General features: G+C 35.9%; 1 protein-coding gene across 1 annotated transcript in view; it reads right to left on the bottom strand.

Annotated features, from left to right (window-relative positions):
• Positions 1-1806: 1806 nt before the first annotated feature.
• Positions 1807-27565, bottom strand: part of SDK2 (sidekick cell adhesion molecule 2) — a 476461-nt gene continuing 450702 nt past the window's right edge. Inside the window, exon 45 of the mRNA XM_053721253.1 lies at positions 1807-10733. Within this exon, the coding sequence (XP_053577228.1) occupies positions 10380-10733 (354 nt within the window). The 3' untranslated portion in view covers positions 1807-10379. The remainder of the gene's footprint in view (positions 10734-27565) is intronic.

Genomic DNA, 27565 nt, shown 5'->3' with positions numbered 1-27565 from the left:
ACCTGAGGTTGTACCTATGTGTTTATCCAAAAAGTGTGTAAATCCTAACAAGTGAAAAAATGTGAGAAAAATATTGCAGGGGTGTGTGAACCTTATTATCAAAATAAACAATGAATTCAAAATAAAACGATATACAAGTGAATTTTGGACAAATAAAATAATGCAAACATAAAGCATAAATAGAACCAAAAAACAAAAACAAAACAAAAAACAACAGCACAACTTTAATGTGTGTTCAAATGTGTTTCTGCTTGCAAACTGTGATGTGGTGTGAACAAATATCTATTATAAACACTGAATAGTGGCAAAACTTTGTGATTGGATTGAAATTGAACACAGGCTCTAAATTGATACCCTAAAATACAAATCTAAAGGGCTCAGAGTTGCTGAGCTAGATATAAGGGCCTTGCTCAAAGAGCCTCAAGATGTTAATTAAAAGAGACCATATAACAACATTGGGTTAAAAAACAGAAGATATAACATAAAATGCTTAAAAGTCCAAATAAATATTCAAATTGGATAATAAGAATCTTGCTATAGTCTATCTCAATATGGATCCCAACTGCTGATTATGTAGAAATCTTCTTGGGCGGTAGTTAACAAATAATTCCAACTTGCAATGTTGTCCCTTACCTGCCAAAAAAGGAAAGGCAAACAATAGTGCAGATGGCTTCTTAATGTGATCACAATTAAAATACTCCTTACCAGTCAACCGGTTTCGGTCTCCACTGACCTTTCTCAAGACTCACCTTTCCGCACATGTCCTTTAAGACTTATAAATTAGCATATGAGCCTACCTAGGTTTAGCTTTCAACAAAAAATACCAAGAGTACACAGCAAATTTGATTATAGAAGAAAATTAGAAAGTTGTTTTAAATTGCATGACCTATCTGCATCATGAACGTTTTGACTAGACTGTCCCTTTAAAGGGACATTATACACTCGATTTTTCTTTGTATAAATGTTTTGTAGAGTATCCATTTATATAGCCTAAACAGCTTTTTTTTAAATTTCTTTTTATAGTTTTGCTTATTTTTAAATAACATTGCGCTGATTTTCAGACTCCTAACCAAGCCCCAACGTTTTAGGAGAATACTGACGTATACCAGCTTGCTCCTGTTTGTGTAAAGAGTCTTTTCATATGCAGAGGAAGCGAGGAGTATCTGAATATTTCCCACTTTCAGTGGGTGTTATAACTAATCCTTTTAACAGAGCTAAACTGGGAGCTTGTAAGTAAGTTTTAAAACTGTTTTATACTGGATTTGTATCTGTGCATATTATTCTTTATAGTAGTGTCTATTACATAAAATTAAATCAAAATTGGTGTATACTGTCCCTTTAAGTATATCCAACTGCTTAGTGTTTTTTTTATTACAACATTGAATCAGACTTTTTTTATCGCTTTAATTTCTGAATACTACACAGCAAAATTTACAGACAGAACTGGTTGTCAAGGGAAGACTACGATTGAGTCATGTGATCTGTTAGAGGTTTCTTTTCCTAATCTTGGGCCCCAGTTTACAACAAACACATCTGTGACATTTAAATCATTTTCAAACTACTTAGCTTCAGTGAGTCTGTATCTCCCTGGCCACCGTCACATAATACTCTAAGAAGTAACAATTTCCCAGGAAGACTGTTGCTCTGCATGACATTAGATTAATTTATTGAACATTTGTCAGCTTAGCAATTTAAATTAAACGTTTTCTGAGCTTTGCCTCATAGCAACATATCCTTAAACTATGATACACCTCATGTTTCTGAGTTAGTGTGTTAAGTGTCAAACCAAATAAGCCCAACAACATATTTTGTTGAACATTTTTATTAAAAAATATTTTTTGCAATTAATTTTATTTTTTTTCATTGTGTTCATAAATACAAGAAATCGCTTTGTTTTACATAACCGGGTCATTTAAACACTGCACTGTATTCCTTTTTCAATATTTTGCCATCTCTTTAAACAGGACATACAATATATTTTAGCCTGTTCTCACCTTTGGGGTCTATTCACAAATTATAATTTTTTGACTTCCATAGAGCAGAAACAACCTTCCACTGCTATAATTTGGCCAACCCAAAACCTTTGTAACGGTCAGATGGTGTCATATTTTTGGTAACCATTTTAACAGCTAGCAGACAGCCAAAAGTAATTCTTAACACCCCAATGTAAACTCAACCGTAGTTGTTTCACACACGGGCGGCCAATCAGCAACCTGGAAAGCATTAAATTGTGGCCATCCAGGTGACTTTATTCCTTGAGCTGATTATTTTAAGTTGCAAGTTATTGTTTACTTGCTGTCTAGCAGTATTTAGGTATGAAGAGCATACCTATAACAAGCTACATAAATCAAATACAGGTTCGAATGGTTACTAGGGCAGTTTTAGACAGGGATGGACAATTAAAAACAATGATCAAAATGTAAATATTTTCAAAAGAACATGACGGTGTTAAATTAAAATACAATCATTTTATTTATTTAATTTAAATAATATTAAATCAAAGTTAAATTGTCATAACATTAATTTATACATTTAAAGGGACACTGAACCCAATTTTTTTCCTTTCAGATAGAGCATGCAATTTTAAGCAACTTTCTAATTTACTCCTATAACAAAATGTTTCTTCATTCTCTTGGTATCTTTATTTGAAAAGCAAGAATGTAAGTTTAGAAGCCGGCCCAGTTTTGGTTCACAACCTGTGTTGTGCTTGCTGATTGGAGAGCACCAATAAACAATTGCTGTCCAGGGTCTGAACCAAAAATTGGCTGGCTCCTTAGCTTAGATGCCCTCTTTTTCAAATAAAGATAGCAAGAGAACTAAGAAAAATTGATAATAAGAGTAAATTAGAAAGTTGCTTAAAATTGCATGCTCTAACATGAAAGAAAAAATTTGGGTTTAGTGTCCCTTTAAATAATAACAATAAGTGAAATTTAGGGTTGTTCAGTGTGCGTTTGTAAGCTGTTTGGCTGTAAAGAATTCAGTAAATTTCAATTAGAATAAAGTTAATGTACTGTAAGTCTGCTGTCAGGTAAAAGTGTGTTCTGTTTTTTATCTCAATAATTCATTTTACTAGCTGGAGTGTATTAACTTATTTAGAGATATCTCTTTTACCCTGATTTTGTCATTTGAAATAGCTGCCTTTCCCTGTTGTATGTCCACCTGTATTGAAATTTCCAATAATTAAGTATTAACTGTACAAAAACTATGTAAACAAGAAGGTTTAGAAAAAGTATCAGTCTTACTGTGTAGAGTGAGATAAGGAGGAATTTGTGTAAGTGCAAAGTAATAACCTAATGAGGTATGCTCTCTATCCAAGCTTAGCCCATTTCATTGGATTAAATGAGCAGATAGTTATTTCATGTACAAAATAAACATAATAATTTCCCATATATTTTTTTACTCTGCAGCTGGTATTTTATATAATTGTAAACACATTAAAGGGAAACCAATTGTATAGTACACTGTTCCTTTTAAAGTTGGCCCATTTTAAAGTCTGTCAAGGTAAAAAATAATAATTAAGTTTTCTTTTTGTAAATAGTGCAAGCTTTGGCTTGACTTGTAGCCCCTGTTTTTAACTCGTCATAATTCAAATATTTGTGAATAGACCCCTTTTATTTGCACTGCTTTCCAGCACGTTAAGATTTTTAAATCACACCACTCCAAAGCAAGATTTACATAATATTCCAACGATCCATCATTCTGTGGAATATCCACCTTTTTAGTTTGTATTGCAGAAAAAATAAGATAAAATTAAATGCAACCTCCTAACACATTTGATGAAACAAAACAATAATTTTAGCATTTTGGGATGGTCTGCTTTATGCATTTATTAAGGGGTACCAAAATGCTATTAAACCATTAGCTGAATTTGCGTAACTTTGGTATTTATTGGAATACTACCCCATAAAAAGATCTTAATTTCTCATGAAAATCTCCTATGCTGATGTTAATTGAACTCCTAAAATAAATATCTTTATTTCACAAACAGCATTTAAATCACACTTTTTTTTTTGATCATGTGAAGTTTTATATAAACATCCATCAAACCACAATTTCTACATCCTGTCATTAACCCTTCTTAATGAAGTAAACCATTACTTGTACCATTATAGTAAAATCTATATCGTATCCATTTGCATTTAATATAATTAATTATATCAGTGCAGGTTTAAATGCATGTTCTCTTCCCGTTTCTCATTAGAAGAAAAGTAATTCAGTCACAAAACATATATGTATATATTTTTTCAGACTTTTTTACACACATTTATATATATATATATCCCATTTGATTTAATATATATAGTTTAATCAAAAAAATAAATGTTATTTGATTTAGGCTTTGCTTTGGGAAAGGTGAGTGATGGATTTACACAAATGCAAAATAATAATAAAAAAAAATACATATATAAAACATAACACTTTCAGTAAGTAATATACAAACAGAATTGATAACATTATTTTGCCACAGTAGAGGTGACTGCAGTTAGGAAATACATTGCTATTATTTGTTTAATTGGTACAACAGTAATAACCTTTATGTCATTCTAATTTTGGTAAGGTGCTCAATACACTTTTATAACTCGACAATCAACCAATTTCTGAAAATTAAACAAAATGGATATTGAAAGCATATCTGTTTGCATTTGAGAGAGAATATTTTATAATGTCCCCAATTCTAATAAATATTCTTGCTATAATGCCCCACATTTGAATGGATATTCTTGTGTTGAATAAACATACTTTTTTATATTCATACTTGGGGCTTGTCCCAGTCCACCAATCAATTATGTTTTGGGTGTTGTCTCTATTAACTTTTGCAGTATGAGTTGTGACTCTGTGATAACTTCAATAAAAATTTAAACTTTTCACATAAAAAAACAGGTTTATTTGCTACTCTTTCAGACACATAATTAACCATCTTTGGTTTCTATATCTGTTTAAACTTAGATCATTCAGATTTGAATGCTAAATAATTGCCAGATTGTGATACTAGCCAAGTTTCTTTATCAAAATTCTAGGATTCACTTAAAGGGACACTGAACCCAATTTTTTTCTTTTGTGATTCAGATAGAGCATGAAATTTTAAGCAACTTTCCAATTTACTCCTATTATCAATTTTTTTTTTTTCTCTTGCTATTTTTATTTGAAAAAGAAGGCATCTAAGCTTTTTTTGTTTTATTTATCCACCAATCAGCAAAAACAACCAAGGTTGTTCACCAAAAATGGGAGGCATCTAAACTTACATTCTTGCATTTCAAATAAAGATACCAAGAGTATGAAGAAAATGTGATAATAGGAGTAAATTAGAAAGTTGCTTAAAATTTCATGCTCAATCTAAATCACAAAAGAAAAAAAATAGGTTCAGTTTCCTTTTAATACTTAGGGCTCGATTTAGCAAGCCCTTCTCCTCCCTATGACTGCAGGTTTTCACAAGAGAACCTGCAGTCACGATTTATCAAGCAGGGGTCATCAGACCGCTGCTTTCCTACCCTCATCTCCACGTCTTCGGTGGAGAATTGGGGAAATTGACAGCTCCTACCTGCAAGTGATTGGCTGTGCAATGTTAAATTCCGCCAGCGAATTGCTGCCCCCAATAAGAGAGCTCGGGTGGACAGGGGCGAATATGTCCCTTTAAGCATATATTTCCTACTCTTTCTTAAATAATAGTTTACTATAATTCTTTACATAAAGAAGTCAAATGCAATATTTCAGAATATGAGTGATAGTGAAAAAAAAGTGTGGTTCATATGATCTGACTCGAAAGCTGAAAATGTATTTTCAAGCATAATAAATAAAGTCCTTTGGTCCTACCCTGCAATATAAGCTCTCATGTGTCAATAATACAATTAATGTTAATTAATTAATTAAAGCAAAAAAAAAAAAAAAATTGAAGCTGGCTATGGCAGTAGGTGTATTGTGAAATGGTAATATACAAGTATTAAAGTGTTTATATTAAAAAATTATAAAAAAAAGCATTTTTTAAATACACCTAAAAAACATTTCTAAAGTAAAATTCACTGTAATTAAAAAGAAATAACAAGGTATTACTAAAAAAAAAAAGATTTTATGAACTAGAACTAAATACAAAAAATACATTATTTTGTATGAATATGGTATTTGTTAATTTGTTATGAAAAATAAAGAATTATAATACTGATTTGTAAGTCTCAAATATATTCTTTGCTTGCTCGATCTTTTTGAGAATATTTTCTAGTAATTTTCTCAGCTGCAAAAAGCAGGGAAAACTTTTTTTATTTTGCAAAGGATTCAGGACACTCATATACTTATAAGCACATTACACACAAAATAAAAAAACTGGACGCCAGATGGGGCACGCAACGATTGGAGGAAGCCAAATTTGTCATCGATTCGTCTTTGTAAAGTTTAATGAATTAAAGTGCCCCTGTTTTTAAGATTATTTTTAGATAATGGGGAGTAATTCATTAAACTTTTCAATCACTTTAACGCTCGTGGGGATAGCACGTCCTCAGAGCTCTAGGTAACTGTTTTGCGTAACTAAAAAGTGTCACAAAACACATCAAAAATATATTTCAAAGTACACAACACCATCTAATAAAAAATATTAAAAAATATTGAACAAAAAAGTTAAAAGGGCTCAAAAAGGTATGAGGTCTCAGGTGTTAGAAAAAAAGGCAGACAAAGGGCTTTAGCATTTAGATACATGCATATAAATGTCTAAAGATGTATATGTATGTATATATATGTTTATATGTATTTATCAGTGTGTATATGCAATTGCAGACATATAAACACATAAATACATATGTACACATATATAGACATGTGCAAGCGAAAATTGTTTACTTTCATCTTGTAATACGAGCGCTATCCGTTGCTTGCAAAAAAATTGCTTCAAGCAGAAGCATTAAATAATACTTAACTTGTAATCTGCCACTAATTGTATCAGTATAATAAATAATGTATTTAATAGCAATTTGTTTTCACTTAAAGGAACAGTAAAGTAAAAAATAAACTTTTGTGGGGGAGGCAGGCACTAGCTCCCCTAGTATAATGGCTGCTCCTAACTGTGATTATCTCTCCTTTTCCACAAAAACTCACCTATGTCAAGAGCATGCATGTGTCTTCAACAGCAGTGTTTGCAACAATGTTTGTAGCAATGTTATACGTTATTGCCTACACTGCTGCCATAGAACGCTAAAGACATGTGCACACTTCTAACTAGGTTAAATATTCAACAAAAGGATAAGCAAACTTAAAAATAGTAAAAATTAAATGTAAAGCTTTATAAAATTGCATTTTCTCTCTGAATAATAAAAGTTTGATTTAGATTTTACTGTCCCTAACCATGTTTAAATGTATTTCTGCAAAGGGACAATGTTCCAAGCCAGTGAACCTGTCCACCTATATTAGAGGGCAGTGAAGTATTATTTTACAAGTCTAGGATGATTTTCCACTTCAGACTCAGACTTTTGCTTCTCAGAAGTACAAAATACACCGTTGCAAGCTTTACAAATGGAGCTTTTGGTGTCAATTTATAAATTTATAATACGTGTTAAATTAACAATTTTATATCATTTGTAGTTAATTATTTAACTTCTGCTTTATTAAAATCATTAGGGTACAATCTTTACAGCTAAAAACGTGGTTTGAGCTATTATGTTAAAAAGACAGTTTACCTAAAAAGGTTCTCTCCTTTAATTTGTTCCCAATGATCCATTTTACCTGCTGGAGTGTATTTAATTTTTACAAATAGCTCCTTAGCCTTTATATTGGCATTTGAAATAGCTAATTTAGCCTGTAGTATCCCTACCTATACTGAAAGTTTCTATACCTAGGTATAGGCTATTGAGAAACTATGTAATGACAGCCAACAGAATAAATTACACTCATGGTGGGAGGTGGAAGCGCTAAAGCTCAAAAATCTTAATATTCTAAGTATTGTACTGGGACAGAGATAAGAAAGGAAATCTATTTGAGTGATAACATAACGAGATCTGATATGTCAGCAATCCAAGCCTAGTTTGATGGGCTATGGTTTCACAGAGCAAATCAAGCTATTTATTTTGTAAAAAGAAGCATAAATTAGCAATTTCTCATACGCTGCAGCTGGTATAACAAGTCATGTGGAACACATTCAGGGAAAAACAATTTTACAGTGAACTGTCCCTTTAACTTTATTCGACCAGGAAAAAAACAAACGTACATCATCCAAACCAAAATGTTATCACACCACACATTTATTTGAACAGCCTGTGATAAGTAGGTTATTGCTGCATTTTGTAACAGATTGTAAAGGCTTTGAATTGGAAAATTCCACAACCAGCCATGTACAACACTGCGCATAGAAATTCTGATGCAATCGAATAGGGTGCTACTGGATGCATATTGTTTCCTGTGACAGCTAAAAACTCTATTTTTCCAATATGTTTATCCATTGGGGAAAACAAAATATTAAAACATTGCAGAAAATAAGCATTTTTTTAAAAAAAATGTTCCATCCTCGGCTACTTATAACTTGAAATTATATGAAAAAGCAAAGTATAACTGAGCACAAATGTCTCTTATGTTGAATGAAGGAAACAAAACAAAACAATATACCTGAGTGTCTAACTTAAAAAACACAAACCTGTGACCTGATTTGGTTTCTTAGTAAACAATAAGGGCAAACAAAATGCTCCAATAAATAAAACAGTTAAATACCAGCTAACTTTAACCAGCTTATCACTTTCTGCATTAGTAAGTTAACAATAGCATATTCTCTTTTTATCTGTTAATAATATAGGCACAATGTGATAGGATTACCTTCTGTGATGAAGGGGAGAATCAATACACACAAAAATAAAAGCTAGAATTTTCCTTTCATTGTATCTGCTTTTCTTTTGTAGTAAAACTGAATGAAAACAGATGATACTCTGCTTCTCCCTTTGTCGGAATAGAGGGAGGGCAGGCGTATTTTATATTTGTTATTAAAAGAACATTATAATCATTTTATATGCATAGTATATATCAGTAATTAAGCACTGCATTGCAAAAAGATCTATACACAAAGTATATGTTTTAAAAGCATATAGCTGTGGTTTTTTTAAAGATAAAGTTTGCATCGTTTTGCAGTACAGGGTATGTTTATCTCATCCCCTCTGCTGTGGCCAATTAGTTATAAATAAGCTCCTGCACTGATCAAGCAATCATGATCTAAAATTTTGCATGATCAAGGTCCAGGATTCGCTCCAACCTGGGGACAGTGGAACAACCACAATTACCATATTTAAGTTATAACAAATCCGTGCAAAATAAATACATAAGTACTTCTTTTTTTTCACCGCATTTTATGGAAAATTAGATTTTGAATTTAATGTCTCTGACATTGCAGCAAGTTTCACTTTCAGACAAATCCCTCTTGCTGGATATTTAGAACTGAGGTTAAATGAAAGAGATGTTAAATGTGTTTAGCAACTCCTTAATTTAGTTTGAGTAAAACAACCTCCCCTATAGGCAGAAAAGGCAAGCTAACCTCTATCTTAATACGGTCCCACAAAAAACTCAAGATACTAAGCTCAAACCTCCACACTGCTTCTCTAATACTTTTTGGCTGAATCTGGGCCTGACCTTTAATACCTTTATCAATAATGGATATGCATTATGTAAAAAAAAAAAAATAGCACTTGACTGTTGAGTTATTTATAACCAAGTTCTTCAAATATCCAATGGACCCTAAAAGTCTGTGCTCACTCATATATTTAAGAATTAGGGTGAAGTGGTCCAGTTTCTCCGCCAATGCATTCAGGCCTCTGGTGTTGGAGGGTCTACAGAAGCCCTTCAGTGTAGCAGTACATTGTGTGTTCTGGTTGGCAGCTGTAAGTAGAACCCATAGTGGACACAAGGCCTAATATGATAAATGGAATATTTTTGCATACACCTCTTATTTTAATTTGTGATGTCCCTCCTATATTTTGTGTGGCAATAAGTCATTATTCTGCCCATTTGTGTCCTGGCACGTTAATGCCTCATTTTAAGGCGTTCTACACCGGTCTGGTCCGTGCTCCATAATTATACACACAATGGCTCTGGCCAAATAATTATTCTTGATGAACTACTCTGTCCTGAAAAATTCTTGAGTTGATTTTGAAATGAAAGGCCTCAAATCCATCTAGTTGTATGTGCATCACAACAAAACTCAGATAATCCTTCTTGAAGAAACTGTACAAGAGTATTCTGAAATAACCATGAAGATGGCCTAGTCTTGGCGTCTATTATCCTTGGTGAGAACGTTTTGCACCAAAAACTTTGGACTATAACACATATTTAAAGCAGCAAAAAAGATCAACCTCCATTTGATTGTCTCATACACTATCCTTTTAACACTTTTAGATTCACGAATGATATCATGATGATGTTCATCAAACAAAGGAAGAAAACCCAGCGATGGGGGCACGGGATGTTGGAGCAAGGCTGCTGGGTGGCCGGTATATGGGGTTTTGTTGGGCTGGGAGGGTTGGGGCCTGTTGAGGCGTGGGAGTCCGGCTAGATTTGGGTCTGTACAGGCTGCCTTGCTGGCTGCTGTTGCTGTTTGGTATAATGCAGTGATCATTGTCTCCAGGATCATTCTCTGTGAAGTTGAATGCCTGGACCCGTGAGATGCCTTTTTGCTGGCGTCTCCAGGAGTTGTAGTATGTGGGATCGCTGATATAATGGTTCACAAATGAGTGGGATTTTGGCTGGTTCTGGTCCACTTCATACTCACTGTCACTCCCCTAAGGAAATAAGAAAATAAAGTCACACATAAATGGTCTACACATGGTTTAAGTGGCTAAACTGACTGCAGACAACATAACACAAATCCCTTCTCAGGTAGTTTTATTCCTTTGATTGGCTTCCCATTTGTATCACAAAATCATACATTGTCCTTAACATAGTTTAATATCCAGGCTAGCTCTGCTCCCGAAGAAATAAATTGCTTCTCAAGCAAAGTTTACTGATATTGTAATGCCTGCTAGCTAAGTGATACTGTACAGCCCCAGTGAACGGACATTCAGGTCATATTAATCCATATATAGTATACAGCAGCAATTGAGCACTGCTTTGCAAAAGGTCTACATGCATAATAAAATAAATTAGTACTGTAAAATTTAACATTGTTTTGCAGTCTCATTCTAGGGACATAACTCTTTAAAACATATTGAGAATATTTGTATTATTTCCTAGGGCTATGTTAAATTAGGGATATAAATGAATAAGTCCTGCTCTAATAAAGCAATAACTGTGTAGAATGTTGAATAGAATGTTGCATTGCAGGGTCATGCATGCTACATTCCCCCCCCCCAAATTTCAAAGGTAAATTACAAGAAAAGTGAGCCAAAAAAAAAATCACTAAATTACATGCACAGCTTTTTTGTCTTATTAAGCATGTTAAGGTTAATTTAGTATAGAAAGGTAAATGTCTCATGAAGCTTTTTTCACAAATTCTTATTAAAGGATTAGAAAAGTCAACCTTAAGAAATCATTTTTCTTAACTGCAAACGTTTAAGTAATACAAGTAAATGTGAATGAACTTACAATTTTTTAAAAATGAAGCTTCTGTCATGTTTTAAATCTATATTTGATTTTTATTTCTGACGTCATAATTTCTGTCCCCCTAAACGGGCAGTCTTGCAATCTCTAATACACGTATATATTATCTTTCTACATTTACATATTTACACACCCAACGCGTGCGCATTTGCAATAATTTTCACACACTCCAAGTCGGGAATGACTGCGGTCACATGACCACTGACGTCAGCGATGGTATCCGATAATAAAATGCAGTGAAGGGAGAACTCAGGTTGCCCACCGTGATGGGCTAATGCTAATTGGCCTCACGGTGGGTTTGCATTTTTTTAGCCCCCAATAGCTTGTGAATGGAAGAATAAGCGGAGTGCAAGGTATTTGAAGAACATTTTAAATATATTAATACTCTTTAATAATGAATAGAACATTTCTGACCTTACCATCCCTTTAAAGCTTAAAAAAAATTAATCATTAAATGTTACTAAATGGAAATGTGTGAACATGCACTAGGAATAGTGCTCAGTACACTTAAACAAAAAACAAAAATCAGGTTTAATGAAATCCATTTTTCTTAAAAAATAATGTTAAATGCCCTTTTAAACAGACAATATGAATATCTTTATTAATACAAGGGAATAGAGGACACATGAGTTAAGACAAAACACAGCTTTAGTATGTTTTTTTGTACTGATCAGGGTAATCTCCTGGATACGATTCTAATACAACTACAGAAGTTGCAAAAAAAGTGTACACTTAATAGCACTCATTCCCTGTATTGTTGAATTATGTATGTTTGCTGTGGTTAGTTTGTACACAAGAAAAAACACATTAAAACATAAACTTTAATAAGAATATATTAAAAATTGGGCTCACTTAAAAACCCTAGAAGGCTAGCAGTAGGTATAAATGGTTCCGTCTGGATTGTGCCAGACGTAATGAAAATTATGAGTATAACTGTCAGATAAATGTGTTCTAGTTCACTTAGGGTAATAATACTAAATGTACATTTTTTAATATATTCTTATTAAAGTTTATGTTTTAATGTGTTTTTTCTTGTGTACAAACTAACCACAGCAAACGTACATAATTCAACAATACAGGGAATGAGTGCTATTAAGTGTACACTTTTTTTGCAACTTCTGTAGTTGTATTAGAATCGTGTTAATTGGTACACAGCACCTAAGGGCAATATTATTATTAATAAAGCCAAGCCGATACGATAACTAGCCCCCCCCTGCTATATTAATAGGAGTGCCATCACAAACCCCCCTCTTTTATAATCTCCTGGATAAACTGTGACATGTTTGTTTTATGAGCGTATATCACTGTAATAGTCTCACAGGAGGCAGCAATTTGATTTCTCAGTCCTAGCACTATATTAAGAACAGTTACACCTTCCCGTTGGGCTTGTGAAGGGAAGAAGGAATTTTGCTGTATGTGAAGAATCTCACAAGCGGCTCCTTATTTGCCTGTAGAAGGTGCAGTCTGTTTACCCACCCAGCTTGTTCCCATAGTAATGCCATTTTATGTTGGCACGGAGACGGGCTGATGTGGCAGAGCCTGGGATAATTGCCCAGTGTGCTGTCAATCAGATATATTTATATATAAAACATCATAAAGGAATTCAACAGTCATTTTATACAATTAAAGCACCCAAACACTATTATATTCATGAATAAATATTCAGATAATCTAATTTCATATTTGTGAATATTCCTTCACCATTTTAATATTTTTATAAAACTAGAAGTGATATTTGTTTTACATCTGAATTGTTTGTGTGTGAGATTGTCACTCGCAAAAATAGACAAATAAATATGTGAAGCAAAAGAAAATTGGTTTTCAATAGTTAATACAGGTAAAAAACATATTTAACCCCCCTCCTTCATACACACACACACACAAAAAAAACTGTAGTAAATTATAGTAGCTATTTTTTAAATTAACTCTTTTGTGAACTACGGGTTAATATTAAAGGGACATTGCACACTAGATTTTTCTTTGCATAAATGTTTTGTAGATGATCCATTTATATAGCCGGCCTGGGAGTGTTTTTATAAAAATGTATAGTTTTGCTTATTTTTAAATAACATTGTGCTGATTTTCAGACCCAAAGTATCAGATGTAGACTGTTGTCTACCTACTCCAACTTGCTCCTGTTTGTTTAAAGGGTCTATTCATATGCAGGGGAGCTTCTCTTTTTGCTTTCCAGCCCAATTCAGTGGGTGTCCCAGCCTAACCTTTTCAACAGTGCTAAACTGGGAGCTTCTAAGTAAGTTTTAAAAAGGTTTTATATTGGATTTGTAGTTCAGTATCTGTGCATATTATTCTTTATAGTAGTGTGTACTACATGCAGTTATATGAAAATGGGTGTATACTGTCCCTTTAAAGATGCAGTTACTCTAGCTCTGATTTAAGATTAATTGGATAACTTAACAACAGTGTGTGTGTGAATATTTTTCATGGTATGTGACCCAGCCTTGCTAGAGAAAATACACTGGCCAAACATCATTAAAGGGACATAAAATGGTATCCTTTGCTAAAAACCATACATAGGTAGGCTCAGAAGCAGCAATGTACTACTAAGAGCTAGCTGCTGATTGGTGGCTGCACACATATGCTTCTTGTCATTGGCTCTCCTGATGTGTTCAGCTAGCTCCCAGTAGTGTAATGTTGCGTCCTAAACAAAGGATACCAAGATAATGAAGGAAATTTCATAACAGAAATAAACAGGAAAGTTGTTTCAAATGATACTGTATGCTCTATCTGAATCACGAAAGAAAAAAAATTGGGGTTCACGTCTCTTTTAAGGTGCAGGTCTCTCCAGCATCACCTGTCTATAAAGGCTCTGCAGCTTTACCAGCTACTATGGTATTCTTTAGCATCACTAAACTCTAATGGAAAACATTTGCAGAAAATAAAACGGCAACTGGTGAAGCTGCAGGTTACTCTTTGGCTTGGATGGGAATATACGTGAAACGCGTAAAATCCTAAAGTAAAACTTAATCCACATAAAGATAAAGAGCTAGTTTTAAAGGGATATGCAACACAAACATTTTCTTTTGTGATTCAGACAGAGCATACAATTTTAAAAAAGTTTCCAATTTAATTCTATGATCAAATTTTCTTAGTTCCCTTGATATTCCGTGTTGAAGAGATACCTAGGTTGGCATCTGGAGCACTACAAGTCAGGAAATAGTGCTGCCATCTAGTGCTCTTGCAAATGGATAACATTCTTGTGAAACTACTGCCATATAGGGCTCCAGAAATGGGCCGACTCCTAAGCTTACGTCCCAGCTTTTCAACAAAAGATACAAAGAGAACGAAGAAAAAGGAATAATAGAAGTAAATTAGAAAGTTGTTTAAAATCAAATGCTCTATCTGAATCATTAAATATTTTGGGTTTCTTTTTAAAGGGACAGTCAACACCAGAATAAAGATAATCCCTTTATTACCCATTCATCAGTTTTGCATAACCAACACAGCTATAATAATACACGCTTTACCTCTGTAATTACATTGTATCTAAGCTTCTGCTGACTGCCCCCTTATTTCAGTTATTTTGACAGACTTGCATTTTAGCCAATCAGTGCTCACTCCTAGGTCACTTGACGTGCATGAGCTCAATGTTATCTATATGAAACACATGAACTAATGCCCTCTAGTGGTCAAAATGCATTTAGATTAGAGGCGGCCTTCAAGGTCTAATAAATTAGCATATGAACCTCCTAGTTTTAGCTTTAAACTAAGAATACCAAGAGAACAAAGCAAAATTGGTGATAAAAGTAAATTGATAAATTGTTTAAAATGACATGCCCTATTTAAATCATGAAAGTTTTTTTGGACTTGACTTTCCCTTTAATACAACTTGTTTATGAATCTCACTGAGAAAACTTGCTGCAACATTAATATTTGAAATTACGGAATTCAAAGACATTTGTAACTGCCCCTGGTCACAGCCACAAGTTGTGAGATTAGCTCTCTTATAATCAACCGCGTTTCGCTGCAGGTAACGGCATTACAAAAAATGCCTTTAAAGCATTACTATAAAACAGTCCACTCCAACATATGCACACAAGACAACAGAGAGAACACAAGGAGAGATACTTCTCAGGATTTTTATTGAATTCCACATGCTGGGCTGAGGAGTAGGTAAAATTACCAACCACACCATTAGAATGCCCCTAAATTCCCACAGCCAGCCCCTGGTTTGTGTCTGCACGATTTCTGGAACACCTCTTGTTCTATCCAGCAAGACTGTCTCTACCCTAATAAAAGAGACTTGTTAATATTTAACAGTCACAAGCTTTAGAAAAAGTGCGTCTCTTAGGTTTTGTGGTTGTAATTACCACTTTTCTGGGTTGTTAGCAGTTCTTGTTTGATGTGAAAGATATTATTGTATTGCCACTATATATACTAATGACAGGAACACCCAACAACAAACTGCTGGAAAAGATAGGTGAAATGAGCTTTAAAGGGAATGATGTATTCAGGGCAAAGATTAGCCTGAGAATAATTTGGACTTTTACAAATTATTGTATTTTTAAAAAATTATCGGCTAGATTTAGAGTTTTGTCGGTAACGACCCGCGTATCTAACGCTGGCTTTTTTCCCCCCGCACCTTTTAAATACCGCTGGTATTTAGAGTTCACAGAATGGCTGCGTTAGGCTCCAAAAAGGGAGCGTATAGCATATTTACCGCCACTGCAACTCTCAATACCAGCGGTGATTACGGACGAGGCCAGCTTCAAAAACGTGCTCGTGCACGATTCCCCCATAGGAAACAATGGGGCATATTGAGCTGAAAAAAAACCTAACACCTGCAAAAAAGCAGCGTTCAGCTCCTAACGCAGCCCTATTGTTTCCTATGGGGAAACACTTCCTAAGTCTGCACCTAACACCCTAACATGTACCCCGAGTCCAAACACCCCTACTCGCTGACACCTGCATATTTTTTTAACCCCTAATCTGCCGCTCCGTACACCGCCGCAACCTACGTTATCCCTATGTACCCCTAATCTGCTGCCCCTAACACCGCCGACCCCTATATTATATTTATTAACCCCTAATCTGCCCCCCACAACGTCGCCGCAAGCTACCTACAATAATGAACCCCTAATCTGCCGACCGGACCTCACCGCTACTATAATAAAGTTATTAACCCCTAATCCGCCTCACTCCCGCCTCAAAATACCTTATAATAAATAGTATTAACCCCTAATCTGCCCTCCCTAACACCGCTGACACCTAACTTCAAGTATTAACCCCTAATATGCCGACCGGACCTCACCGCTACTCTAATAAATTTATCAACCCCTAAAGCTAAGTCTAACCTTAACTCTAACACCCCCCTAAGTTAAATATAATTTAAATCTAACGAAATAAATTAACTCTTATTAAATAAATTATTCCTATTTAAAGCTAAATACTTACCTGTAAAATAAACCCTAATATAGCTACAATATAAATAATAATTATATTGTAGCTATTTTAGGATTAATATTTATTTTACAGGCAACTTTGTATTTATTTTAACCAGGTACAATAGCTATTAAATAGTTAATAACTATTTAATAGTTACCTAGTTAAAATAATTACAAAATTACCTGTAAAATAAATCCTAACCTAAGTTACAATTAAACCTAACACTACACTATCAATAAATTAATTAAATAAAATACCTACGATTATCTACAATTAAACCTAACACTACACTATCAATAAATTAATTAAATACAATACCTACAAATAAATACAATTAAATAAACTAACTAAAGTACAAAAAATAAAAAAGAACTAAGTTACAAAAAATAAAAAAATATTTACAAACATTAGAAAAATATTACAACAATTTTAAACTAATTACACCTACTCTAAGCCCCCTAATAAAATAACAAAGCCCCCCAAAATAAAAAAAATGCCCTACCCTATTCTAAAATTAAAATAGAAAAGCTCTTTTACCTTACCAGCCCTTAAAAGGGCCTTTTGCGGGGCATGCCCCAAAGAATTCAGCTCTTTTGCCTGGAAAAAAAAACCATACAATACCCCCCCACCAACATTACAACCCACCACCCACATACCCCTAATCTAACCCAAACCCCCCTTAAATAAACCTAACACTAAGCCCCTGAAGATCTTCCTACCTTGTCTTCACCACGCCGGGTTCACCGATCCGTCCAGAGGAGCCTCAGAAGTCTTGATCCAAGCCCAAGCGGGGGATGAAGACGTCCATCCTCCGGCTGAAGTCTTGATCCAAGCCCAAGCGGGGGCTGAAGATGTCCATCCTCCGGCTGAAGTCTTGATCCAAGCGGCGGCTGAAGAATTCCATCATCGGGCAGAAGTCTTCATCCTATCCGGGCAGAAGAGGAGATCCGGACCGGCAAACATCTTCATCCAAACGGCATCTTCTATCTTCTTCCATCCGATGACGAGCGGCTCCATCTTCAAGACCTCCAGCGCGGATCCATCCTCTTCTTTCGACGTCCTAAAACAGAATGAAGGTTCCTTTAATGGACGTCATCCAAGATGGCGTCCCTCGAATTCCGATTGGCTGATAGGATTCTATCAGCCAATCGGAATTAAGGTAGGAAAATTCTGATTGGCTGATGGAATCAGCCAATCAGATTCAAGTTCAATCCGATTGGCTGATTTCCTACCTTAATTCCGATTGGCTGATAGAATCCTATCAGCCAATCGGAATTCAAGGGACGCCATCTTGGATGACGTCCCTTAAAGGATCCTTCATTCTGTTTTAGGACGTCGGAAGAAGAGGATGGATCCGCGCTGGAGGTCTTGAAGATGGAGCCGCTCGTCATCGGATGAAAGAAGATAGAAGATGCTGCTTGGATGAAGATGTTTGCCGGTCCGGATCTCCTCTTCTGCCCGTATAGGATGAAGACTTCTGCCCGATGATGGAATTCTTCAGCCGCCGCTTGGATCAAGACTTCAGCCGGAGGATGGACGTCTTCAGCCCCCGCTTGGGCTTGGATCAAGACTTCAGCCGGAGGATGGACGTCTTCAGCCCCCGCTTGGGCTTGGATCAAGACTTCGGAGGCTCCTCTGGACGGATCGGTGAACCCGGCGTGGTGAAGACAAGGTAGGAAGATCTTCAGGGGCGTAGTGTTAGGTTTATTTAAGGGGGGTTTTGGTTAGATTAGGGGTATGTGGGTGGTGGGTTGTAATGTTGGTGGGGGGGTATTGTATGTTTTTTTTCCAGGCAAAAGAGCTGAATTCTTTGGGGCATGCCCCGCAAAAGGCCCTTTTAAGGGCTGGTAAGGTAAAAGAGCTTTTCTATTTTAATTTTAGAATAGGGTAGGGCATTTTTTTTATTTTGGGGGGCTTTGTTATTTTATTAGGGGGCTTAGAGTAGGTGTAATTAGTTTAAAATTGTTGTAATATTTTTCTAATGTTTGTAAATATTTTTTTCTTTTTTGTAACTTAGTTCATTTTTATTTTTTGTACTTTAGTTATTTTATTTAATTGTATTTATTTGTAGGTATTTAATTAATTTATTGATAGTGTAGTGTTAGGTTTAATTGTAGAAAATTGTAGGTATTTTATTTAATTAATTTATTGATAGTGTAGTGTTAGGTTTAATTGTAACTTAGGTTAGGATTTATTTTACAGGTAATTTTGTAATTATTTTAACTAGGTAGCTATTAAATAGTTATTAACTATTTAATAGCTATTGTACCTAGTTAAAATAAATACAAAGTTACCTGTAAAATAAATATTAATCCTAAAATAGCTACAATATAATTATTATTTATATTGTAGCTATATTAGGATTTATTTTACAGGTAAGTATTTAGCTTTAAATAGGAATAATTTATTTAATAAGAGTTAATTTATTTCGTTAGATTTAAATTATATTTAATTTAGGGGGGTGTTAGTGTTAAGGTTAGACTTAGCTTTAGGGGTTAATAAATTTATTAGAGTAGCAGTGAGGTCCGGTCGGCATATTAGGGGTTAATACTTGAAGTTAGGTGTCGGCGATGTTAGGGAGGCAGATTAGGGGTTAATACTATTTATTATAGGGTTATTGAGGCGGGAGTGAGGCGGATTAGGGGTTAATAACTTTATTATAGTAGCGGTGAGGTCCGGTCGGCAGATTAGGGGTTAATAATTGTAGGTAGGTGGAGGCGACGTTGGGGACGGCAGATTAGGGGTTAATAAATATAATATAGGGGTCGGCGGTGTTAGGGGCAGCAGATTAGGGGTACATAGGGATAACGTAGGTGGCGGCGGTGTGCGGTCGGCAGATTAGGGGTTAAAAAATTTGAATAGAGTGGCGGCGATGTGGGGGGACCTCGGTTTAGGGGTACGTAGGTAGTTTATGGGTGTTAGTGTACTTTAGAGCACAGTAGTTAAGAGCTTTATGAACCGGCGTTAGTCCAGAAAGCTCTTAACTCCTGACTTTTTTCTGCGGCTGGAGTTTTGACGGTAGATTTCTAACGCTCACTTCAGCCAAGACTCTAAATACCGGCGTTAGAAAGATCCCATTGAAAAGATAGGATACGCAAATGGCGTAGGGGGATCTGCGGTATGGAAAAGTCGCGGCTGGAAAGTGAGCGTTAGACCCTTACCTACACGACTCTAAATACCAGCGGTAGCCCAAAACCAGCGTTAGGAGCCTCTAATGCTGGTTTTGACGGCATACGCAGAACTCTAAATCTAGCCGTATATGAGTTGTTTAAATATTTTTAAAAAATAAGGGTAAAGATAATGTACTGAAAAGCAGTGGGTGCTGCCATATTGTAACTTAGGTTACCTTTTCTGCTAAGACCAATAAAAATGGTTATAAATGGCTCACTAGAGTGTGCAACCAATGACTGTGTGGAACATAGCTGTGTCTGCACTTCCATGTTTAACATGAATTCGAAAGCCCTCAGTATTCAGAATTAAATTACAGGAAAGAAGAACAAAATAAATAATGCAAATATATTGCAAAGTTGTTTTACTACATGTAATTAAACAATTTATATTAATGTCCCTTTAATTAATTTTGAGCATGGACCTAACAACAAGGCCACTAATAAAAATCTATATGCCAAGGACAGCAATCCGTGGAATAATTATCCTCAACTGCCTCAAAGCAAGTGTGGCTAAGATTAAAATATTAAAAGGGCAATATATATATATATATTTATATATAAAGTTATATTTAAACACAAATAAAGGGACAATATTCCTATCATTTATAAAGTTTTGAACAAAAAAGGGAGAATGTAGCAGGTCTAGTATGTTTGCCTCCGCCAATCTCTGGACAATCTGCCTTCATAGGGTCACCTTTCGAACAATATGACAAAAGCACAGAGTCAATGAGGCAGACTGCCAGGTAATGTGCAGATTACAGAAAGGTGCGGCTCAGTATATTAACCTATGTGCAGCACGGAAGGCCAGCCAGGCATTACAAACAACCTGTCGTAGACTTGCCATATTACATAAAGGTTAAAGGTGTGGTTTCACCTAGTTTAGAAAAATGCTTCCTTTTCTTTCTTCTATTTATGTTACAACCTTCACTGTCAGAGACAAATAGCTGTCTGACGGAAGAAAGGGATCTTCTGTTTTCTTTTGTTTCTCCTGTTTTTAGATTGTTTAAGTTTGTTATGAACGAGGTCAGGGAGTATCAATAACCCAAGTCTTTTTCACCCTACACAAAGCATCAGTATATTTACCCAAGGAACATATTTATAGCCCCAGACTGTCTCCTTTTTGTTCCGAGCTGTTATCTCATTTCTCATATACTACATAACATTATATACTACATTTTCCGTATATCATTTTTCTTGTTAGATTTTCTAATCTTTTGTTTATAAAAAAAATCGTATCTGATTCTAAAATGTTATCAGTAAATCTACTTTATTTTTCATTTATTATCACAAACTAGTTTCCTTTTTTAATTACATTATGATATTCAAAATATAATTACACAAAATAAATCTTTCTATAGATATTAGCCACTAAATGATGCTGGTCTTTCTATGGGGGTGACGTTTTCACTAGCGCGGTCTAGCCGCCAGCTGCGAGACCACCCTATTTTAGCAAGCCTTCAGAAGGGAAAGAGGGTCTAATAGCATGGTCTTGCCGTTCGTGGAAAGGTCTGCGCTATTATATCCAGGCAATCCCTTAAAAGCCAGCGACGTATAGGGTATGTTGCAGTTGTTAAAGGGTTAAAATAACTTATGCTAATACCAGAGTTCTAGTTCTCAGCAAAACATAAAAATCTGGGATATTCCAGCCAAAATTGGAATCCACATGGATTTATTTCAGTTTTAAATAAAAGCATTTTTGTAAAATACATGTATTAGCAAAAATGCTTACAATAAAAGCTATAGCTGTTTCAAATGTGTATTTAAGTATGCACCGTGCACCAGCATTTTAAACACAAGCCTAAGGTGCTTGTACCATCTGGTAATGACTCAATTTGTTAATTACTGACATGATACAAGCCCCACTTGCACTCTGGGCAGCTGCAGTATTTAAAATGCTGGTGCAATGAGTGTATATAGCTATGTTTCACATCAAGTACAGAGAACATGTTAACACTAAAACAATAACTTTTACTAGAAGCATTTTTGCTGATACATGTATACTGCAGAAATGTTTCTATTCAAACAATTAATCTATGTGCATTAAAATTTTGACTTGAATGTCCCTTTAAACTGAAAACGTAAAGGAACATTCTAGGGGGTTAAACCGACTAGTAGGTAGGGGCATTCACTTGTATGTCTGTTTATATGTTCACCACAGTTGCATTATTATTTGCAGTGGCACAGGAGCAAACCTTTGATTATGAATTTAACCACTTTACAGGGGCTAAATGCACCGTAAAAGAAAGGAATTTTGTTAAATGTTTTTATTTTTATACTTGAATACCTCTTTAATCTCTGTGTTGTGTGTAAGCATAAATGAAGAGACTACACCTGTCTTCCATTAAATGACTGCCAACATGCCCAGACAGGTTAACCAATGGTTGCAGAATCATTTAGACAAAAATGGTGAGTGACATTCATTGACACATTTCATACAAAACTATCATGGCTAGAACTACTGATTCCTAAAGTGCTGCAGGTTCAAATTCCACTTATACTGAAAAGTTCCACATCTACTGTCTACAAAATGATTTGCATCTTAAAGGGACATTATACACTCATTTTTTCTTTGCATAAATGTTTTGTAGATGATCTATTTATAAAGCCCATAAAGTTTTTTGTTTTTTTTAAATGTATAATTTTGCTTATTTTTAAATAACATTGCTCTGATTTTCAGACTCCTAACCAAGCCCCAAAGTTTTATTTGAATACCGTCAGCTACCTTCTCCAGCTTGCTCCTGTTTGTGTAAAGGGTCTTTTCATATGCAAAAGAAGGGGGAGGGGGGTGTCTTATTTCCCACTTGCAGTGGGCTTTCCTGCTACCTTTTCAACAGAGCTAAACTGAAAGCTTCTAAGTAAGTTTTTAAATCATTTTATACTGGATTTTTATATCAGTATCTGTGCATCTTATTCTCTATAGTGTCTATTACATGCAGTTATATGAAAATGAGTGTATACTGTCCCTTTAAGCAACCTAAGAGTCAAAAAGTTTAATCTTAACTTTTTTTGTGTCTTTAAAGGGAAACTTTACTGTAAAATAGTTTTTCTTAAATGAATAGTCTAGTCAAAATTAAACTTTCATGATTCAGATAGAGCATGCAATTTTAAGCAACTTTCTAAGTTACTCCTATTTTCAAATTTTCTTCGTTCTCTTGGTATCTTTATTTGAAAAGCAAGAATGTAATCTTAGGAGCCGGCCCATTTTTGGTTCAGCACCTGGGTAGCACTTTCTGATTGGTGTCTAAATGTAGCCACTGATCAGCAAGCGCTATCCAGGTGCAGAACCAAAAAAAGGGCTGGCTGCTAATCTTACATTCAAATAAAGATACCAAGAGAACAAAGAAAAATTGATAATAGGAGTAAATTAGAAAGTTTCTTAAAATTGCATGCTCTATCTGAATCGGGAAAGTTTAATTTTGAACAGACTATCCCTTTAATGTGTTTGCAATGATTATACCAGCTGCAGAGTATTACTTGTATGTACGTTTATGTTTGCATTTGAAAAAGCTGTTTTTGCTAATTGAAAACTTAAGTTATTTTGAAGAACATGTCTGCTTGAAGGGACATGAAACCCAATGTTTTTCTTTTATGATTCCGATAGAGTATACATTTTAAAGTAACTTTCAATTTACTTATTTTATCAGTTTTGCTTCATCCTCTTGGTATCCTTTGTTGAAAGAGCAGCAATGCACTACTGGGAGCTAGCTGAACACATCAGCAAGTCAATGAAAAGAGGCATATTTGTGCAGCCACCAATCAGCAGCTAGCTCCCAGCCCCTAAGCCTAACTAGGCATGTTTTTCAACAAAGGATACCAAGCGATCAAAGCAAAATAGATCATAGAAGTAAACTGGAAAACATAATTTATGCTTACCTGATAAATTTATTTCTCTTGTAGTGTATTCAGTCCACGGGTCATCCATTACTTATGGAATATATTCTCTTCCCAACAGGAAATTGCAAGAGGATCACCCAAGCAGAGCTGCTACATAGCTCCTCCCCTCACATGTCATATCCAGTCATTCGACCGAAACAAGACGAGAAAGGAGGAACCATAGGGTGCAGTGGTGACTGAAGTATTAATTAAAATTTAGATCTGCCTTAAAAAGACAGGGCGGGCCGTGGACTGAATACACTACAAGAGAAATAAATTTATCAGGTAAGCATAAATTATGTTTTCTCTTGTTAAGTGTATTCAGTCCACGGGTCATCCATTACTTATGGGATACCAATACCAAAGCCAAGTACACGGATGATGGGAGGGACAAGGCAGGCACCTAAACGGAAGGAACCACTGCCTGTAAAACCTTTCTCCCAAAAACAGCCTCCGAAGAAGCAAAAGTGTCAAATTTGTAAAATTTTGAAAAAGTGTGAAGCAAAGACCAAGTCGCAGCCTTGCAAATCTGTTCAACAGAGGCCTCATTCTTAAAGGCCCAGGTGGAAGCCACAGCTCTAGTGGAATGAGCTGTAATTCTTTCAGGGGGCTGCTGTCCAGCAGTCTCATAGGCTAAACGTATTATGCTACGAAGCCAAAAAGAGAGAGAGGTTGCCGAAGCTTTTTGACCTCTCCTCTGTCCAGAGTAAACGACAAACAGGGAAGAAGTTTGACGAAAATCTTTAGTTGCCTGTAAATAGAATTTCAGGGCACGGACTACGTCCAGATTATGTAAAAGTCGTTCCTTCCTTGAAGAAGGATTAGGACATAATGACGGAACAACAATCTCCTGATTGATATTCCTGTTAGAGACTACCTTAGGTAAAAACCCAGGTTTAGTACGCAGAACTACCTTGTCTGAATGGAAAATCAGATAAGGAGAATCACAGTGTAAGGCAGACAATTCCGAGACTCTTCGAGCCGAGGAAATAGCCATCAAAAATAGAACTTTCCAAGATAAAAGTTTAATATCAATGGAATGAAGGGGTTCAAACGGAACTCCTTGAAGAACTTTAAGAACCAAGTTTAAGCTCCACGGAGGAGCAACAGCTTTAAATACAGGCTTAATCCTAGCTAAAGCTTGACAAAAGGCCTGGACGTCTGGAACTTCCGCCAGACGCTTGTGCAAAAGAATAGACAGAGCAGAAATCTGTCCCTTTAAAGAACTAGCTGATAAGCCTTTTTCCAAGCCCTCTTGGAGAAAAGACAATATCCTCGGAATCCTAACCTTACTCCACGAGTAACTCTTGGATTCGCACCAATACAGGTATTTACGCCATATCTTATGGTATATTTTTCTGGTAACAGGCTTTCGTGCCTGTATCAAAGTATCAATAACTGACTCGGAGAAGCCACGCTTTGATAGGATCAAGCGTTCAATCTCCACGCAGTCAGCCTCAGAGAAATTAGATTTGGATGATTGAAGGGACCTTGTATTAGAAGGTCTTTCCTCAAAGGTAGAGTCCATGGAGGACAGGACGACATGACCACTAGGTCTGCATACCAGGTCCTGCGTGGCCACGCAGGCGCTATCAGAATCACCGATGCTCTCTCCTGTTTGATCTTGGCAATCAGTCGAGGGAGCAGAGGAAACGGTGGAAACACATAAGCCATGTTGAAAAACCAAGGAGCTGCTAGAGCATCTATCAGCTTCGCTCCCGGGTCCCTGGACCTGGAACCGTAAAGAGGAAGTTTGGCGTTCTGGCGAGACGCCATGAGATCCAGTTCTGGTTTGCCCCAACGATGGACCAGTTGAGCAAATACCTCCGGATGGAGTTCCCACTCCCCCGGATGAAAAGTCTGACGACTTAGAAAGTCCGCCTCCCAGTTCTCCACTCCTGGGATGTGGATCGCTGACAAGTGGCAAGAATGAGACTCTGCCCAGCGAATTATCTTTGAGACTTCCAACATCGCTAGGGAGCTCTTGGTTCCCCCTTGATGGTTGATATAAGCCACAGTCGTGATGTTGTCCGACTGAAATCTGATGAACCTCAGTGTTGCTAGCTGAGGCCAAGCTAGAAGAGCGTTGATAAACTAAGTATAAAAACACCACAGACCTCTCACAACGTCCTATCTATTAAGTTGCAAGAGAATGACTGGATATGACATGTGAGGGGAGGAGCTATGTAGCAGCTCTGCTTGGGTGATCCTCTTGCAATTTCCTGTTGGGAAGAGAATATATTCCATAAGTAATGGATGACCCGTGGACTGAATACACTTAACAAGAGAAAGTAGTTTAAATATATATATGCTCTATCTGAATCATGAAAATATTTTTTTTTTAGTTCATGTGCCTTTAAATGGGCTGAGCCTCCTTATCTTATCTCATCATATACACAATGGCCTCCTTAGCTTATCTCATTATATACACATAAGCCAGTTCTTAACGACCCAAATGACTTAAAGGGACAGTCAACTCTATTTTATTGTTTAAAAAGATAGCTAATCCCTTTATTACCCATTCCCCAGTTGTGCATAACCAACACGGTTATATTAATACACTTTTTACCTTTGTGATTACCTTGTATCTAAGCCTTTTCTGACAGCCTCCTGATCACATGACTATGTATTTATTATATATTGACTTGCATCTTAGCCAATTAGTGCAGTGTCAGCCACAAGCCACGGGCGTGAGCACAATGTTATCTATATGGCACACATGAACTAGCAGTCTCCTGTTGTGAAAAGCTAATAGAAAAGCATGTGATAAGTCTCTAGTGGCTTAGAAACAGACAGAAATTTAGAGGTTTAATTGTTATAAAGTAAATTAATATAACAATGTTGGTTGTGCAAAGCTGGGGAATGGGTAGTAAAGGCGTTATCTATCTTTTTAAACAATTACAATTTTGGTGTTGACTGTCCCTTTAATGCCATGCAGCTGGTATAACAAGTAATTTGGAAAGTATTGTCCCATAATACTCTACAGGGAGTGCAGAATTATTAGGCAAATTAGTATTTTGACCACATCACCCTCTTTATGCATGTTGTCTTACTCCAAGCTGTATAGGCTCGAAAGCCTACTACCAATTAAGCATATTAGGTGATGTGCATCTCTGTAATGAGAAGGGGTGTGGTCTAATGACATCAACACCCTATATCAGGTGTGCATAATTATTAGGCAACTTCCTTTCCTTTGGCAAAATGGGTCAAAAGAAGGACTTGACAGGCTCAGAAAAGTCAAAAATAGTGAGATATCTTGCAGAGGGATGCAGCACTCTTAAAATTGCAAAGCTTCTGAAGCGTGATCATCGAACAATCAAGCGTTTCATTCAAAATAGTCAACAGGGTCGCAAGAAGCGTGTGGAAAAACCAAGGCGCAAAATAACTGCCCATGAACTGAGAAAAGTCAAGCGTGCAGCTGCCAAGATGCCACTTGCCACCAGTTTGGCCATATTTCAGAGCTGCAACATCACTGGAGTGCCCAAAAGCACAAGGTGTGCAATACTCAGAGACATGGCCAAGGTAAGAAAGGCTGAAAGACGACCACCACTGAACAAGACACACAAGCT

Source organism: Bombina bombina, chromosome 1 (genome assembly GCF_027579735.1).
Source record: "Bombina bombina isolate aBomBom1 chromosome 1, aBomBom1.pri, whole genome shotgun sequence".
NCBI classification, from domain to species: domain Eukaryota; kingdom Metazoa; phylum Chordata; class Amphibia; order Anura; family Bombinatoridae; genus Bombina; species Bombina bombina.
This window is presented reverse-complemented; position numbering and strand designations above follow the sequence as displayed.